We start from the raw sequence: 18,945 nt of genomic DNA on the forward strand, positions 1-18,945 counted from the left end.
ATTTGTCATCTTCTTGTTCCAGCCGCCACGTGGAACCAAGTCAAGGGGTGACCATCGTTTTGTGAGAAAAACACCCTCTCTTTCTGTATACATTTGTGATTACTGTTGCTGTTGTTGCTGTTCATTTCTTATTCCACTGCTGTTTGCTTTCGCTAAATTGTGGTCCCAAGCCAAAGTCTATTTTTGTTCCTCCTTTGCCAGAGGGGGCAGAGGAAAGGAAGTGGCTTATTTGGAGTTTAATTTCTGGATGGTGTTTAAACCACTACACAGTTAAAAAGATCTACTCCCTAATAATTTGAGCAGTCAGCAACCTTGCAGGACAGTTCCTTTTAAGAGAGAAGTATATTAGTCAGAAAAGAGAGGTTGGGAGGTTTATCACGTTGTAAAATGTAATCCTGCTTTAGAAGCGGCAGTGGCAAGAAATGGGTCTTTCAGATAGATTGATTTGCACATCTTCCTTAAGCCACGTACACAGAACCCCCAGAGAACTCTGAATCTCTACAGACAGAGATTCATACAGCATAGACTAGAAGAAGGCAACTTCTGAGAGAGGCTAAAATCTCAAATCAGCTGGTGGAATAACATGAAAGGTTTTGAAAACAAAGGCTACCTTCTCCAGCTGTGTCCTTGCGAGGCAAATCCATACTTTCAACTCAGCAGCTATGAGAGGCTTTCAACAAACACCACATTTTCCCCCTCTAAGTACCCACAGGAAAATCTCCTTCTTTCTCTGGGACAACCTCAAAGGCTTAGTTATGGATCCTTGCTCTTCTCAAGTTTCCAAGGCTGTACTCCTCGAGACTGTCCTCCTGGTATACACACTGAAATTCCAGAAAAGGATCTGAGCTGTGTGTATTTGGCTGTGCTGTGGAAAGCTCTCCCTCCATGAGAGGATCTAATAGGACACAAAATGCAGCACCCAGGTCAAACCAAACAGTTGGTCATTTAAAAGACTGCTGAAACATCCACAGAGGAAGCAGTTAAATCCCCCACATAGCAGACCATCCTCAAGCCCTGTTACAGCCCTCTGTCACAAGCTGACTGGAACAGTGAAAAGCCACTTTTCCCACCTGTGGCTGTGGAGGAGTGCGTTGAAAGCCAACCCATCAGACCAGCTAGTGGTGAAATTGGTGACGTTGACCTGTGGGTAAGTGCGAGTCGATTGGCGGACCCAGCTCAGCAGAATCATCTCACTGTTTGTCTGCTGCAGCCCAGCCATGATGTTCTTCATTACATCTTTGACCTGCAATAAAAGACAGGATTTGATCAATGACTGAACTCATTAAAAGCTGACTATTTCTTTTCTTGAAATGAAAAGCCTTCAGTTAAATAAATTTCACCCTTAAAGGAAAAGCTCCTAAGTAATTAAAGAACATACTTGTTTTCACAATTTTAATGACAGCAATCAATTCTGAATGTTTAAAGACAACAGCTACTGTCATGCACTGAATGCATTCATCCCTGTGCCACAGGTGAAGCAGGGACAGAGAAGGAACATTTGTTAGCATCACTCGTGGTAACAGAGCTCCTTCAAACTAAGTATTTCTCCTTGTGGTTTTCTCTGATCTGGAAATAAACCCTTAGTTAACACGATGCATTACAGCAAAAGCTGATAAAATTATGAATTGCATTCTTCTCTCATTGAAAGAGTTGAAAGAGTACTGAGGCAAAATAAATTTCCTCAGTGCACAGTAGATAATGTTTTTGACTTAAAGGTGCAAACGACATTTGCATACATGCACTGGGATAAAAAGTCCATTTCATTGCACGCATTAAAGGAGTACTGCATATGTTTCAATTTTAGTATTTTAATGAAGTTAATATTCCTTTTTCACTACAGAGTTTATCCATCTACAGTTATTATTTTACTAAAGGCTTTTATAAATATTATCCTAGAGTTTGACATAATGCAGTAGATTTCTTATTTCCTATCAATTTCTTACTAATAAAAGAGTACATAAAAATTCTACTAAAAATTATTTTCCTGTAAAGTAACACCTTTTAAATCATTGCTTTCTCCATATATCTTTTAGAATAGCAGCTCTTATAAAATATTCCCTAAGATCTAATTTAACTATAAAGTTGATTATTGCTGCTTACTCACTTAGGGAATATTGCATTTCTTTATCATTTTCTCCCTGAATTGCTCTGCTGCCACTATCAGTCAGACAAAGAATCACATACAGGGCAGAATCTACTTTATGATAAAGACTGCATCACTTTGAAACTTTAAAAAAAATTAAGATAATAAGCAGAAGCTGTAATCTGAAAGAACAGTCAACAACAACAACAATTAATTACCATGATATTGAAGAAAAAGCAGAGATAACCTTTTATTGTTGAGTACGGTAAGTTGCTCACTAGTTTCGCAGTAATTAATTCAATCATTTGATTTTGTGAAGATATGAGTTCCTGAAACAACATCTTGGGTTTGCATCTCAAATCCATATTGCCCAAAGAGTACCTGTGCTTTTAATTTTCATCTTGAGACTTAGATGTAAACTTTACTTTACACATTATTAAGTTTCTAAGATGGAAGGATAAATTTATCCTCTCTAAATTTCATGGGATATGTTCCTGATTTTAGTCTTGGATTGTAATTTGCACCAATGAAAATTAATATAAATTCTGCCAGAAAAGAATAGAAGTTTTTTATAGTTGTCTCCATTTTTACATCAGGAGACAGAAAATAAAGTGTAAGAAAATTAGGAAATATACTCTTTATTTTTGCTTCATATGTCTGAGTGGGTGTTTTGAATTTCCTGACAATATTTTTAGTGTCTTTATTTTTGAGAGATGCCAAAGTAGATTTACACAATGTAGCAAGAAGCTGAGATTTGGCTTCTGTTTTCTCAGGCACCTTCACTACTATAAAAATACAGCATCCTGTTTTTTGGATTAAGCTGGATCCTAAAAAAAAAAATCATAACAAACTTTTGGAATTTTCAGCTATTGCACCAAACTTAAACAATATGAAAGACTAGAAAATACTGAAGTTACAGTTAAGGAGATGTATCCAAGCTGAGATTTTACTGTTCATTGTTAATTTTTTTTTTTATCATATGTTTATATTTACAAATGCAAATTTTTCTGAATATTATAAGCAAACTCTAATGTTTGAACAATACAACACACATTTGCATTAAATGATAGCTGAATGAATGCAAGAATACCATATTTAGAAATATATATATTCATAACACAGAATTGATTGTGTTTGAGCTGATATCAAAGAGAAAGGAGTTATGTCTATGAACAGAGATGATTAGACAAAATTAATTTAAAAATGTGCCATCAGGAAGGCAATTATTCAGAAGAATCAGGTGATGAATCCAAACCCAGCGTTTATTTTTATTTTTCTGTAAATAGATACAAAACATTTTCAGTCTCACCTTGTTGAGTCAAATATGCTTACAGTGGATAAAGTTTTGCTCTCTTTTTCCAGCATTTCTTTGCAAGAGTGAAGACTGTTAAATTCATGATTTTTTTGTTGCCTCCCAGGGAAAGTCAGACATTTAAAATAACAGAGTAAAAGGGTCTGATCCCACCCTGAGTGCTGAGGCCCCTTCCTCTTCAGTGAGAACTGGTGGATAACTCCACTCCTGCAGCTGGAGCCACCGTGTCCCCTGAGTGTCCTGAGGGGCGCTGCCATCCCCTGGCACCTCGGCAGCGCCGTGCCCTGCCTCTGCAGGATGGCTGGGTGCTGAGGAGGAGCAGTGCCGAGCACAGCACGGCTGCCTGACATTTTGGTGAAAGGAAAGCCTTTTGAAGGCTTCTCGGTTAATGCACTGCTGGAAAAGCGGCACATAGAGATGTGCTCCTGTCAGCTGGAAGAGCTTTCAGACAGACAAACTCCCTCAGCATCCAGGCTCAAGTGCTACAGCTGTTTCAAAGTGCCTCTGCCTCATGCTGCCAGGTGATGGGTTGACCTCTGCTGCTCATGTCTTTGTTACCTCTCCTTTCTAACGCAGTGTATCCTGGCAGGACACAAAGCTTTCAGGTGTAGCAAACTCTAACTTCCAGAGAACAGATACACTTGCTCTTCCTGGGGAAAGGACATGTGCTGTGGCAATAAGAAAAGATTAAATTTTGATAGAAGGGGGAGAAAGGACATCACTGAGTTGGCTTCTGACAAGCCAGGCTGCCAGAAGGAAAGCTGTGGACAGAACAAGAGCACTGCCACTCTTGTCACCACATGAAGACTGTGGCCAAAGGCAGCACAGCCAGCCCTGGCTCCCAGCAGCAATGGACCTTTGATCTTCCCACTGGAATGCCGTGTCCTGGAATCTGGGCGTGTGTTGCTGTGTGTGCAGGGTGACAAGGAACACAGCATGAGCCCAGGCTCACACTACAGCTCTGTCACCTAAAACCAAAGCTCAGGCATGTAACACTTTGTAAGAATGGCACTTAGCTTCAATATGCCCGACCCTAGAAAAGAGGGAGGGAGGAGATAATCTAAAAAGAAAACTATTCACAAAGAGAGAATTTTTCATTTTTCTTAATAGAATAGGAACCTTACATCTCCTGGACAGAATAACTTTGCATTTTTTACCTGCTAGATTTCAGGTATTCTGACTGCATAGATTACATTTTTATAGCTAGAACCACAAAACTCTCTCCAAGTGCATTTGATAGAACACTTTTAAGGACATTTTCATAGATATTCAAGACACCTATCAAAGTAAAAGATATTCTTTGTTCATTGATTCAAGGTGGATTGACAAAAGCATTTCATTTCCATAATCAAAAATAAAAATTAAGTAAAAAGGTTATTCATATTAAAATACTGATGTGTGCAATAACCCTGATGCTTTTAATAAGTCTGCAAATGAGACTGACAGCTGTTGAAATGCTGCCCTCTGAAATATTTCCTTTTGTATAGATCCATTCTGTTGCTTTTTCTGGATGTTTTTTCACTCTCATAAGATTTTATCAAATATAACAGTTCAGAAATTAATAGCTTTCCTCTGTTTTTATTTAAATGTTAACGCTGCAGTGAGGCTGGGAACACAGAACTGTGAGAAAGAGAGCAGCAGCTTCAAGGAAATAGGGTCTGATGGATTCAGTACCATAAAGAGCTTTGGCACCAGGTGCTCAGCTCAGAACAATGGCTCCATTTCAGGAAAACTTTTAATAATAATGTGAAAAAAAACAAGCTAGATAAGAAAGAATCACAACAGGGGATACAGAAAGCCATGATATTTCCACTGCACAGAGATAAGAGTGCATCAAATCCTGTCTGCTGCAGTGCCTCTACCACCTCTACCCTGCCTCTCCTCAATGGGACTGCTGATATCCATTTGGATTAGCACTGGCATTACTCCTTTCATGCACCTCTCTTCTACCATCTCTTTTTAAAAACTGTTTTTGCACAAAGAGATTAAGGTTTCTGTAAGAGACCATCATGTCATCCTGTGTAAGTACAGTTGTGTCTTTATGTGGTCTTGGCGGCAGGACGTGAAAATGGAAAAGCTTCTTGCCTGTTCATCTGCAGCAACACAAGTGTCCACACAAACAATAATCTTGGGGTTTTTTTGTTCTTTTTTGTTTTAGATGTAGACAGATGAATTTCCTCTAAGTGACTTTTCTCAGCATCTGCAAAAGCAGGATTGCACCAACAAATACAAACTACACAAGCATGCACTACATCAAATAGCCTGTGTATTCCTATTTATTTGTCTTTAGTCTTCCACAGACCATGAACAAATATAGTAGTCTTGGTATTTTACCAAGCTGAGACAAGGGGCAGATAAGTTTGGTGGCCCTGAACTCTGCATGAACAATTTATTGTGTTTCCAGCTGCTGCTTGCCAGGGACAATCTGTGATAGGCAAACCAACAGGAAGAAGAATTTCTTAAGAAATTTAGAGCTGTGTATCACCATAAATTCTGTCAGTATGTAAGATCATATATACCTATAAACAGGGCAGAACAATCACAAACATATTCTAGATCATGCAATTGACAGCAAAATGTGAAGGAAAACCTGGAAAAGAATAGACTTTTTCCACAGAGCTGTAAATAAGCAAATTTACTTTGAACTCCTCCAATACCTTGAGGGAAATAGCAAACAAATGGCTCTTGAGTGTTTTGGGTTTTTTGAGGAGAAAAGCCAAAATGTAAATTTGCCATTTGACTATTTTCTTATTAAATTACTCATCATTAAGCAACAGCACCAGGGTTATTATTTAATAATGGCTTCTTGTTGCCAATCATGTTTCAGATACTCTTTAGAAAAAAAAAAAAACCTCTAAAATTATTTACAGAATTTGAATAAAAAGGGAAGTCCAGAAGGTGCAGGTCACTTTCAGTACTTCATAACTAGAACAAAATGAAATACAGTGATGCCAAACTGATTTTTGCTTTTTTGCTTTTATATATTCTCACATATTTGTAGCTCTGTAGCCTATTATTGTATAACTACACAGATTTGTAGCTAGCTTTTCACCTACTCTGTTAGACAGAAAGACAGAATACATTCCTAAAGGCCCCAGTCCTAATCTGGGGACCAAGGTTAAATCCTCTGAGAACCAAGGTTAGAACAGCATCTTGAGACAGTTTCTCATAAACAAAGTGTACTTAGTCTCTAAAGAGGGGGAGGTTCTGGAAAAGGCTGGAACCAAGGGCAGGGAGCTCACTACCTGTGCTTCTGATTGGGAATGCTTGTCAAGTATGCTAATCTGCTGAACTTCTAAAACTGTATTTGCCCTATGTGGGGTGGACATTTTTCCATGCTTGTTGCTGAGGCCTCCAGTTAAAGACCAGCTTTTGAATCACCTCCTATACTGATATTGCCTCAAAAGTGTGTTGTTTCATTTCTAGCTCCTTAAGGCATCACAGGACTCCAAGTACAGACAAAACTTGGATGAAATCGTTATGACTGTGCTGACAGAGTCACACTTTTAATCACTGATTGGTAAATATGATCCTTGGACCTTTCCCCCATTCAAGCTGAAGCCATGGGTACCAGCACAGCTGCCACCACAGCTATCACTGGGCTCAAGAAGAAGCCTGAAATGAATCACTTTTCCACTGCAAACAAAAGGCTTTTGGTTTTGACATGGCTGCTGGCAAAAAGCTCATCAGGCTACACCAGAACCTGTCTCTTCTGCGTGTCTGTGCAGGTACACACTAAGAAGAAGGGTGGGAATGACTGAAAAGTAAGTAAATTAAAAGTACACAGCTAATACTAAAGCAAATCTTTAACACTTTGCTTCAGGATAAAATATGAAGAAAACACAGCATTAATTTGAACATGATTAGTCATCTCAGTCCTTAATTTCTACAAATTAAAACAGAGTGATTCAAGGATTATTGGTAAAAGTTGCATAGCTAGGTATCATATTCCATCTGCTCTTAGTAAGTAATTTTGAACAATTTTATGCAGTTAAACTAAAACTATTGAAACAGGAGACAAAGGAAGAAGTGAGTTAACTATCTGCAGCTTTTTTCTGTTGCTGTCATCCTGTAAAATTAGAATAAAAATGTTCCCTACTTGGATGAATGATACACATCTGATTTTTGATAACAGTGTTTCAGTTTTAAAGTCTTTTAAGTGTTGTTTGTTATTATTTTCTTGTTATTCTATGAAAAATTTGTGGATTACCACTTGGGGAACATATTCAACACTAATGAACAGACTCTTAGCCCAGATTCGTGCAAACACATAGATTCAAAGCATCTAGATGCTAGATCTTTTTGAATTTTGATTTTACTGCCATCTCAGAATTTTTTTAGTTAAGTGTCCTCATCTACGATGCTGGTTTTTATGAGATCCACATCACAAACCCCCTTTCTCTCTAAAGAGAAAAGAAGCTAAATGAGCCACATCTGCCTCAATAAATAGGCAGTCTAGCAGCTTTTTAGTGTTCTAAAAATAATTCTTGCCAGGATGGGTCAGCAGCAAAAAAGCAACTGATGAGATTATTTCATTAAAATAGAGAAATCACTCTTTTTAAGAGATTAAAAAGAAATCCACATTGGCTTTTGTCTATCCATTTTTGTTAGGATAACACATATATCTTGCAATATCTGACTGTGATATTACAGTCAAAAAAGTTTCTGCTAATCCTGTAAAAACTATTTTGTCTTCTTAATATTCTGAGTATCATTAATCATATGTAAGCAGACTGGCATAATATTAGCTGATTTGCCACATTGCAATGTCTATGTTTACTTTGTAGGTTTTTGCTGGATAATAATGAGGAAAAGATCAGTGCAATAAAGGTATTTCATAGGAAGTCATGAGCAGTGCCACTCACCTGCCAGTGGAGGATTATATTCCAGATCAAACCAAGGGTCAGCTTATGATTTCCATCCACAATATCTGAGCTCCCTATATTTACCAAATCAACCTATTATAGAAACAAAAAAAAAAAATTGTAAAAGATTAATAACAATCATAAGAGGTTGCAAGCAGATGAAGGGCTAGGCTAAGGTAAGTCTCCCATTTGGTTTCTGTTTTTCCATAAACACACAATTCACATTTTATAAATGGCACAATTAATGTTCTGGAAAAAAACCAGCAGTGATCTGGAGTTCCTATTATTCCAGTTACAACATACTGTGAAACATAAAATGAAAAGTAATAGTTATAATAACTCAAATATATTTTATATTAAGCATCTACAATTACAAATCACACAGAGAGAACAACTGTACTCTGCTTTATACTACCTTACATAATATAATTTACTGAATGTTAATACACACATCTAGACACTGTAAGAACCTACAAACCCAAGACATTACATATTTAGATTAAAATAGAACTTAATTTTCCTTAATTAAATTCTATAATGTATAAAGAAATATACAGGATATGTTCTAGCATACAGATAAAGCAGTGATTGTGACCTAAGCAAGTCTTTTCCATAACAGTTCATCTAGTAATGTTGTTTTCCATAATTTCATCATGCATTTGAAATTTCATAATGCATCATTATTAACCATAATGGAATTTTCCTTCCTCCACATGGGAAATGATCCTTCACCCTCCCCCACTTTTTATACTGTCTGAAAAAGGAAGCCAAATTCAGGGTTATAAGGACTATAAGCTGTCCTGCACACTTGGATAGAATTATGACTCTAAAATTGGCATCCTTGCTGCTTCATAGATGCAATTTTTCATGGTCAGAAGTGATGGTTTTTATGTCAAAGTACTCCATTCCTCCCAAACTACATTCTGCAGTCTCTAGCGCACTTCTGAAGTTATTCGAAGTTACATCTGCAAGTTGACTAAAGTTTTGCACCCTCAAAAAGAGCTGCTTTATTTTCATTTTTTTAATGCATCTATGTATAGGTAATTTTTACAAACTAAAAGTTAGATCTTTTATCAAGAACTCTAAAACTCTCAAAGAGCTCTTTTCTTTAAGAATTCCACATTTTGTACTAAAAGCACACAAAACTGGTTATTATTCTAACCACCAGAATCTTGTGATGTTTCCCAGATGGAACTTAGACTTAACATGCTACATTTAAAATGGAGTTCCTTGCAGCAAGTTCCCTGCAACATTTATTAGGGAAGTGCCTGCCTATTCTACAGACCAAATACATTTTTGGAAGTAGAGCCTGAACACACAGAGCCCACCTCTGTTTTTCTGAAGCAGAGGAACACTGCCCACTTGTCATCGAGATTTTGGCACGTCTTCACTGAAGACCAAAAACTGGGTAGTTGAAAAGCAAAGTCCTTTATTGCATGGCTAAATCAGCCTCATAAAGGTAGAGATTGTTACAGTCTGAGCCAGTATGCAGAAAGCCTCTAACATAAAATCTCTAAGTCCCAAGCAGAAGCAGCAGCCACAGCACTTTGAATCTGTGTGTGTCTTATCAATAACAGTCACAGCAACAACACCAGCAGCATTGGTGTTTTTCATGAGTCTCTCTGCATTCTCAAAGTGCATTTCTATTCTATTTTTAACCAATCAGGTACCCACATGGATTTTCTACAGTCTCCCTGAACCAATCCTAAATTAAGATTAATATGCGACAATATTTGTAAATTCTTACACAAACTCTACACATATAGCTCTATCTATTCTATCTAGGAATGTTTAGCAAGGCAACATTATTTTTGTTATGACTAGAATTTTAATAACTTTGCAAAAGGCAATGTTACTTGAACTTCAAACTAGACTTTAGGTCTTTTTCTTGCTAATTGATTCAGCCTCAAATTTGCTAAGGCACTTTAAAATCCTCTGTTTAAAACTAAACTTGCATTTCTACTTCATGTCTGTGTGGATTTATGTATTTTAGTTTTTCTGAGGGTTCAAATTCAATTCCCAAATCTCTGGGCACTTCTGGGCCTGTGTGGGTTTGGCCCAGGGGGATTCATACTCCAACACCCACTTTGCCACAAGGAGATCTAAGCCTGGACTGGGGCAACCCTCCACGCTGCCCCCTCAACACTATCGATTTTCTATGGGAACAAAAACCCTGTGAAATGGATTGACTGGGAGCAGCAACATTTTTCACCAGCCAGATGACCACAGAACCTCAGAGCAAAGATGGAACATATCAGCAGAACAATCTAGACTACTCACGGGCTTTAATTCACTTTAGAACCATTGATTTTACATTCCTCAAGTCCCAGAGAAATCAGTCATCAAAATATTGAGGCTTAAGGAAACTATTTCACAGGCAGGTCTTTCGACTTCATAGTGACAAGATACAGTATATCTTTATATATACTATGCCAATTTCTATATAGTTTACAAGGTTTTTATTACATGAATATGATGGCCACTGGATGACCACTTCACTTTCTAAAACAATGTTTTTTCTTCTATCTTCTAAAATTGGAATGCTCTTTGTTTTCTTCCCAGATTTGAAGGGGATTATTATTGTGTTCTAGAAAATGACTGAAAAGCACACCCTTGGATTCAGAATAAAATTTTTCAAAAATAATTTTCTATGATTATTTGTATCCAATTATGCTATAAAAACCTTGTATGGTGTGAAATAATGTACTGATGATTTTTTTTTTTCCCAATAATGTCAAACATTGCGGATTTTGAACACTTATAAACTTTTTCTTCTATTTATTGACATCAAATTCCATTAAATAAAAAGCAAAATCAAGCTGGAGGTCTTTATGTCAATCTTATAAGGTCACTTTCATTTATGTACAAATCTTTAGGTGGATTACGTTAGATTTATAAAATCAATAACTTTATTCAGCACTTGAAGTCCAGCATTAGTGACCTCCTGCAGCTATCAAGAAATCCAATATAATATACAGCACAGAATACATTATCTTTGTTTTGTCACCTCTTACTGTGAAGTCTAAGCTGGTGTTATAGGGTTCTTTTAAATTTATTCTTGAGGAGAGTTATGATAAAATTAGTTGGCCAGAGGAAATGTCTGCTGAAATTATGGGTCCATTAGAATGCCTGCATAAGGAAGATAATATGGGAATATTTACTCAAGAATGATTCACAGGATACTGGCTTGAAAAATCAATCTTTACTAGGTAGAATTGAAAGCAATATTGATATGATTAGTGTTTTGAACCATGAGAGACAGACACCTTTGAAACAACAAAAAAAAAAAAGTAGGAAAAGCCTTGGGTTTCCAGCCTTCATAACTGTCAGAGATTGTGAGTAAATATTTTGATAGGCAGCATCTTGTAACCAGCTATGGATGACTTCTTGTATTTAACTTTTAAAAATTTATTTTAAACACCATTCATTAGAATAAAATCATGCAGTTTGATCTGTCTTTAGACAGCACCCATTACAGGTGTATTAGCCAAAATTTGATGGAAGAGGATTTTAAACTCCTTAAAACACATTCGACCCCGATGGTGAATGACAACGTATCCAATTCACTTTGATAAAACTGCTTTGACTCCAGTACCTTTATACTATAGACCAAGGTGTTTAATTCAACACATAAAATGCATTTTGTGTGCTGTGTACAGGCTGCTCTGAGCCTGTCTGGCTGGACACTTACATTGTATCTCTGCAAAACGTGGATTGCTTTGTTGACATTGTTCAGAGCATGAACTCTTGTGGAGCCCTTTTCTTTTGCCTGCAAGGAAAGTAAAACAAACTTGACTGTCCAAAATTAGAATGTAGACTACACTATATGTAACTCAAATCTTATATAACACCTGTAGTTTTCTATTTCATAACTTTATGAGGATAGAAAATTAACATGCACAGAACAACATGAAATATTTCCCAACATGAAATAAACTCAATTTTAAAACAAAGTGGATCCACAGTTAGAAGGCAATTTTCAGTGAAGAAATCACTGAAATGCATATAAAATTAGATAATTCCAGATTATTTTTATCATGACTAGTTGTCTTCTGCATGGCACAATTTAAGAACATTGCTATGGCAACTAAACAGATAAGCATCAGTTTGTTTAATATTTATGTACAAGTATATTATCTCTGGATTTTGATTCTCAATCTCCCAGCCTTCTTATGAGAAGATGCTGTACTTACAAAGTCCCACCAGGAACACAAGAAAAGACATTAAAAAATGTGTGTGACTGTGTCACTTTAGAATTTCCAGGTCAATAAGAGCAAGCAGTTCTCCTTTTTTCAGACAAGTACAATCAGACAAGATGGACAATATGTATGAAATTAGAAAAACATTCTAATTCTACATATTAAATTCTGTTCCAGATCAAATCCAGACATCTAAATGAACCCTGCCTCAGTCTTGTTTCTCTGTGCCACACTTAGTAAGTGCATGCAGTGAAGTAGAATATTTTCATTTCAAGCATATTCCTTGGAAAGTGTTACTGTCTAATACAGCTCTCAGTCACAATGTTTCCTCAATTTCAAATGAAACTGAAACCTATTCAGACCCCTAAAAATAGTTTCCACATACAAGTTTTTGGCCTGTAAGGCATTCCAGGAGCTCCAGAAGTCTTCGTCCATCTCGAAAATCATTAAAAAGGTCTTCAATGGAACGTCTTCCAAACTGAAATGAAACAATCATTCTGGTTAGCTCAAATGCCAAAAATAATAATTAAAAAAAGACCAGAAAGCTGTAAAAAGCCAATGTCAGAATATATATGGAATGTAGGACACAAAATAAGATAGGAAAGTACATATAGGCTTACAGGATTCTTTCACATATATCTTTCTTAAACAGAGTTCTATTGTTTAAAAGACAATGATGCTTACTTTATTTCAAGTACATGTTATTAATTCAAACAAATAAGCCACAACTAAATACTGGTATATCTAGAAAACAAAGAAGACTTGGCAATTAAGATGCAAATCAGGGAAAAAAACAAAAACAAAAACAAACAAACAAACAAACAATCAAAAACCCCCAAAACCAAAACAAAAAATAAAGAAAAAACAAACAAACAAACCAAACCAAACCAAAACCAAACCAAACCAAAAAACCACCAAAAAACAAAACCCACCAAAAAAAACCCCAATAATTTGAAGAAAAAACCCAAGGAAAAAAAAACAAGACAAAAACCACCAAATACACAGGAAGCGATATAAAATTTAAATGCCTAGTAGGTGGTCCATATGTCAGAAAAAAAACTGGAAGTACATAGAGATGAGCTAAACTTATTCTAGTCAGGATCTTAAAAATAGATCTGTGTTAATAGGGCATGGAACTGTACTGGATTGTGGCCTCACTTCTCTAAGTGTCTGACAGACAACTCACAATTTGTACTTAGAATAAGTGAAAGAGGAAAGGAAATACTTAGGATTTTCGCCCATATGACAATGTTAAAAAAATTTACTCTTTTTAAAATTCCAGCCAAGTTTCTGAACTGATGCTTTGATTAAAGTATGAAATATGAAAAATATAGACATATTTTTTTATAGTCTGATCGTTGAGCAGGTTTTATGTGCACCTATGAAATTCTAGGTATTTTTGTATGTATGAGAGCTATTGAGAACCACAATAAAAAGTAGTGATTATCTTGTGCCATGCAAAATAGTTTCACATGTACACAGTTTTTCTAATTTGTGAAGTTGGATGGATGCTTTAATTGATTTGAGAGGAAGTGTCTGTATTTTAATTTTCTAGAATTGATGCCATGTTGACCTACATTGCACATCTTCCACTTCCACCACATAGCAACATCAAACTGGGAATCCGTATCACAGACAAAACATTTTCTTTCCTGTCAGCAGTGTTGTTCTGGTGCTCACTGCAACCCTCGTTAGAGCTGGCTGGGAGTTTTATGGAAAACATATTTTTTTAGGAAGCACCAATTCCTTTGGAAGGTTACTTAAACAGAGGACAGAATTAAGGACAATATCCAGCGCTTAATTAATTTTTTCTCATCAATACATATTTATGGGTGCAGCACTGATTTCAGCGCTATTAGCTATTCTGCCATGACCTTGCTCTCTGACTGCTCTTCTGAAGCAAAAGCTCATTTCAATCCCTTCATTTTTTTGTAAGGCCTTGTTTCTGTTTCATGGAACAAACAAATCCACAACAAAATTTTATACAGCAGTGGGAATCCTTGTTCTCTAGACAGTTTTCACACCATGCACACCCATTCCAACTGAGCTGATTTCTATTTAACACACATGCTGCCACTTTATTAAATATCTGAAAATCAGTACTGAACAGATACACATATGATTTACCTGCACTACTCAACACCTTGAATATCCTGTTTAATTAGTAATACCCAGCAACACTATTTCCTGTCTCACATTTTGTATGAGAAATGGTTTTACAAAAATGTTTTACATTATGGAACGAAAAAAATCATGTGTCATTATGCAAGTTAAGTCGTGTACAGAATTTCTGAAGTTTTAGGACAAATTTAAAATTAAAACATGCATCTAAATCAGAGACTTTATTTTTTTTTCCTAATCTTGCAGAACAAAAATCATTTTTGAAGAAGGGAACTAGAAGATCTATGTACTTTAAGGGAACTTTTTCACATTCTTTAGAAAGTTGGAGTGATCAATAGGCCCTTCTGTAACACTGTGAAAGAGCTGTGCCCATAATGGTACTGAATCTCTCTGGGAATATGAACACAGTGACATTCCGACAATAGAATATAATTATATTGGTTTGTATCATACAGGAAAAATAGAACCAGCCTTCATAACTGCCTATGTCTCTGTCTTTCCTCCTTTTTGCAGCATTTAAGCTATTCATAACATTTATGTTGAAATCAATGTAGGCAGACAAAAATTCTGCTTAAAAAGTAATATGTTGTTTTGGTGGTGTTTTGTTGGGGTTTTTTTTCCTTTTCTTTTTTGTTAAAGCTTTTAGAAAGAAAATAAAGACACAGCACAGTAGCATCTGTGTAGCAGGACATATTAATTACAAATGTGTAACTGGTAAACCTTAAACCAAAAGTTCCATTGATTTTTTAAGGTCTTGGAAGTATAGCTTCCATTAATCACAACTATACACTTAAGGCACCCTACATTACTGCCACACACAGCATTCTGAACCTGAGGGAGGCTGCTGATTTTCTGGCAATGGGGTAATTATGTCTTCCTCCTCAAACAGATTGAATGTCTTCCCTGGATGGGCATTGAGGTAAGTGCTGAGATAGAAAGGGCTCAAAGTTGCATGAGGTAAATTCATCACGTCATTGGAAAGTGTCTGTTAACTCAAACTTCTGAAAACAGTGGAAAACTAAGCATGGCTAGTCAATGGCTTTGCCAAATAAATGCCATTTTTTATACATCCTTGCTGAAAATAAGATTTTTAAAAAACTTTTTTAGATTGTGACCTAAAACCACTTCTCTTTACCTAAGAGGAATGAAAATGTCCAGGAGACTCTCCTCTACCATTTGTTATGCACGCTGATTTAATACTCACTCCTATATTCCAAACTTATCCAAAACCTAAATTCAAAAAATGCCCAGAATAACTTCAGTCTGAATTTTTGGTTCTCAACTGTCTTTCTTCAAAATCACAGTGATGGGAGAGATGGGGGAAACAAGAGAGAGTACAGGACACAGGAAGGACTAAAGAAACTGGATGTGTAGCACAAGGTGAGTTTTCACCAGATGCAGAAATTCCTTTCTAGAAGTAGAACAAAATTAAAATCTAAGAGTTTGTTAAATCTGAATGACTAGAAAGACTAGGGATTTTAATATATGGCAGTTTTATATATCATTTTAATTTATTGTCTTTGAGAGAAATAAAGGTTAAAACATGAACTTTCTTGGTTAACTGACAGAGGTGTTGGTGCAACTGCTTATCTTTATAAAACACAAGGGGACTTGAAAGAAATCCAAGGCATCTACTTTAAAAGAAAATTACAAAAAACCCATGATACATAGAGGAAGATAAGATTCCTGTTTTATTGTGGATTAAATTAACCCTCCAACTTAAATAATGACTGAGGAAAAGAATTCACAAATCACACTGGTATCAAAAAAATCCCCAAAACTACCCTACACTACACCATGGTCAACTACATAAGACATAGTCTTAGAACTATGTGGTACTGTACAAATAACATGTGGGGAAAATGTTGAATTTGCAGTGAAGTCTTCCCCCAGGTGTTGTGAGGGAGCATACTCAGAGTATTCCTTGTAGTAACTCAGCTGCATGTACATATTCTAGAATCATTTCAGCATTAAAAAAGCTAAAATGATATCTCCAACATGTCCCAAACTCAGACAGCAACCAAAACAATTTTATGCCAAAAAACATTACCTAAAAACTACAAAAGCTGGTAAAAAAGAAAAAAATAATAAGGAAAAACAGGAAATAGACTGAAACCAAGGGTTAATAGATAACTGCAGTTGCAAATCTTTTGGTTTGAATACACTTAGTTATCTCAAAACATCAAGCTTCTACTTATCTTACTGCTGTCTACTTTCATTGTCATTCCTGTGTTGTTTCCAAAGACTCTATAATAGACCTCATTGTCTCTATGTAAATTTTACAAATAAATTTTATCAAACAACTAAATTATTTAATCAGCTTATTCATCAGATACATTATGGAGGAAGCTAATATTGTGGGAAGTATTACACGAAAAGCTGGTATTCTGTGAAAAGCTCTCTATTCAGAGCTACATGCAAGGCAGTAATTATTAAAGAAATACAGAGAACATCATGAAATAATTAAAAAATAACTTGCCCAGAGAAGGCAGAGAGACATCTGTTAATGAGCATTGGTTCTCCAATGAGTTAATGCTCAAAAAAAATCTGACTAGGATAAAAATGTTAGCGTTTATATTTTCAAGAAAATAGCAGAGGTGAATTCTTCATTAAAGGAAAGTGGAGCAAAGGGAAAGGAAATAGGAAGAGTTGGGAAAAGAGGGGAAAAGAAAGGAAGAGACAGTGATTAAGAGCAAATGTTGAGGTTTCAGTGGGACCATGGAGAGGACATGAGGAAGTGGGATTGAAAGCATCCCTCGACCCTAGAGGCACAGCTGTGGGAATGGCAGGCAAAAACAATCACAAATGGGGGTTTTTTAGGGAAAGTTGTTGCTCCAACTTCCAGTGGACAGTTTCCCAGGCAGAATGGAAGGGCTCATTCCATTACTGACTCTGTGGAAAGAACACCTAGTCCACTTTTATGAGAAAGAAGTGGGGAATCTTGTGATCAAGATTAAAGGGCCCTGCCCCCCATCAGGTATAACCAGAGGGGGTAACCAGGATTACTGGACTGTGTGGATTTGAGGGCCTGGCACTTCGGTCCTGCACTGGACACCAGACAGATCTGTTCTGTTTTAAGCCCAGTTTGCAGCCAAGCCCCACACAGCTGCTCACTCACTCACTCACTCACTTCCCCCACCCCAGCCACCCACAGCCCAGGGGAATGGGGTTTGGCATCTGCTAATGGGTAGTGAGCAACTGTATTGAGCATCACTTGTTTTTCTTGGGGTTTATCTGTATGGCTTTTGGGGTTTTTCCCAAACTTACATCATCATCATCATCATCATCATCATCATCATCATCATCATCATCATCATCATCATCATCATCATCATCATCATCATCATCATCATCGTTATTACTACTACTGTCAATTATTAAATTTTTATCTCAACTTATGAAGTTTTCCTTTTGATTCTCTTCCCTGTCGCATTGGGAGGAGCAGGGAGTGCATGGTGCTTAGTTACCAGCTAGGCTTAAACCACAACAAGTCATAAATTTTCTCCTACAAACATGAAGGGTAGGAATGTACTTCTATTTCCTAAGATTCATAAGCACTCAAAATCTCAAGCAATGAGTCCATAATAACAGCCCCAGCAAAATACGTTAACAGAAGATTGAAACACAACTATTATCTGAAGTTTTTTAATAAGCATATATTTTTACTGCTTCCTAAAAATGTCATGTAAAAGATACATTTTCATGTTCTTTTAAGAAAAATTACAAAGGGTAAAAACTTGACTGAAGAAGACATCTCTGACTTTTCATTTTCTTTTGCAGACAAATATGCACTTAGATTACACTTTTCGTTTGAGGCAGACTAGACTGTAAGAAGATTATTACAGTAAGACAAGTGGGATGATATTTCTTATGCATTTTACAGCATTATTGGCTTCTTATTATCAGTTCATATGGGAAATCTAGCAACTGAAACTATCAGCAGACGGAGAGAAACAGAGAATAAATTAAAAGAGAAATGGCACTCTAAAGACAGGAATTTCAAGGTTCATAATGGCACTAGACTTGTTTATGTTTAAGGTTACATTAGGTGTACATAGGAAAGGTCAGCTTACAATAAAAGAAACAGACACAGAAGGCTTCCAGACTTTTAGGACATACTAAAAACTGAGATTTGATCTAGGGACAGGACCTTTGACTCCACAAGGGACAGAAAACCTGGACTTAAGAGCCTGGAAGGGAGCTGCAATGGATTCCACCTGTGCCCCCAGCATGCAGGGCTATGGAACAGAGAGGCAGAGGTGCCCTGCAGTTTGGCCAGGACCTCAGAGGGCTGATTGATAACTAAAAAACTTAAAAGACAAGGTACAGTCCAAAAAGGCAGAAGGATATAAGCCATGAGTCTTT

General features: G+C 36.5%; 1 protein-coding gene across 2 annotated transcripts in view; it reads right to left on the bottom strand.

Annotated features, from left to right (window-relative positions):
* Window positions 1-18,945, bottom strand: part of DMD (dystrophin) — a 978,378-nt gene that overhangs the window by 778,223 nt on the left and 181,210 nt on the right. For both annotated transcript variants that reach the window (XM_063392999.1, XM_063392994.1), the window contains exons 3-6: window positions 12,845-12,937; window positions 11,952-12,029; window positions 8,261-8,353; window positions 1,071-1,243 (exon numbers count right to left, since the gene is read on the bottom strand). In XM_063392999.1, the coding sequence (XP_063249069.1) occupies window positions 1,071-1,243; window positions 8,261-8,353; window positions 11,952-12,029; window positions 12,845-12,937 (437 nt within the window). The remainder of the gene's footprint in view (window positions 1-1,070; window positions 1,244-8,260; window positions 8,354-11,951; window positions 12,030-12,844; window positions 12,938-18,945) is intronic.

This window comes from Prinia subflava, chromosome 3 (genome assembly GCF_021018805.1).
Source record: "Prinia subflava isolate CZ2003 ecotype Zambia chromosome 3, Cam_Psub_1.2, whole genome shotgun sequence".
NCBI classification, from domain to species: domain Eukaryota; kingdom Metazoa; phylum Chordata; class Aves; order Passeriformes; family Cisticolidae; genus Prinia; species Prinia subflava.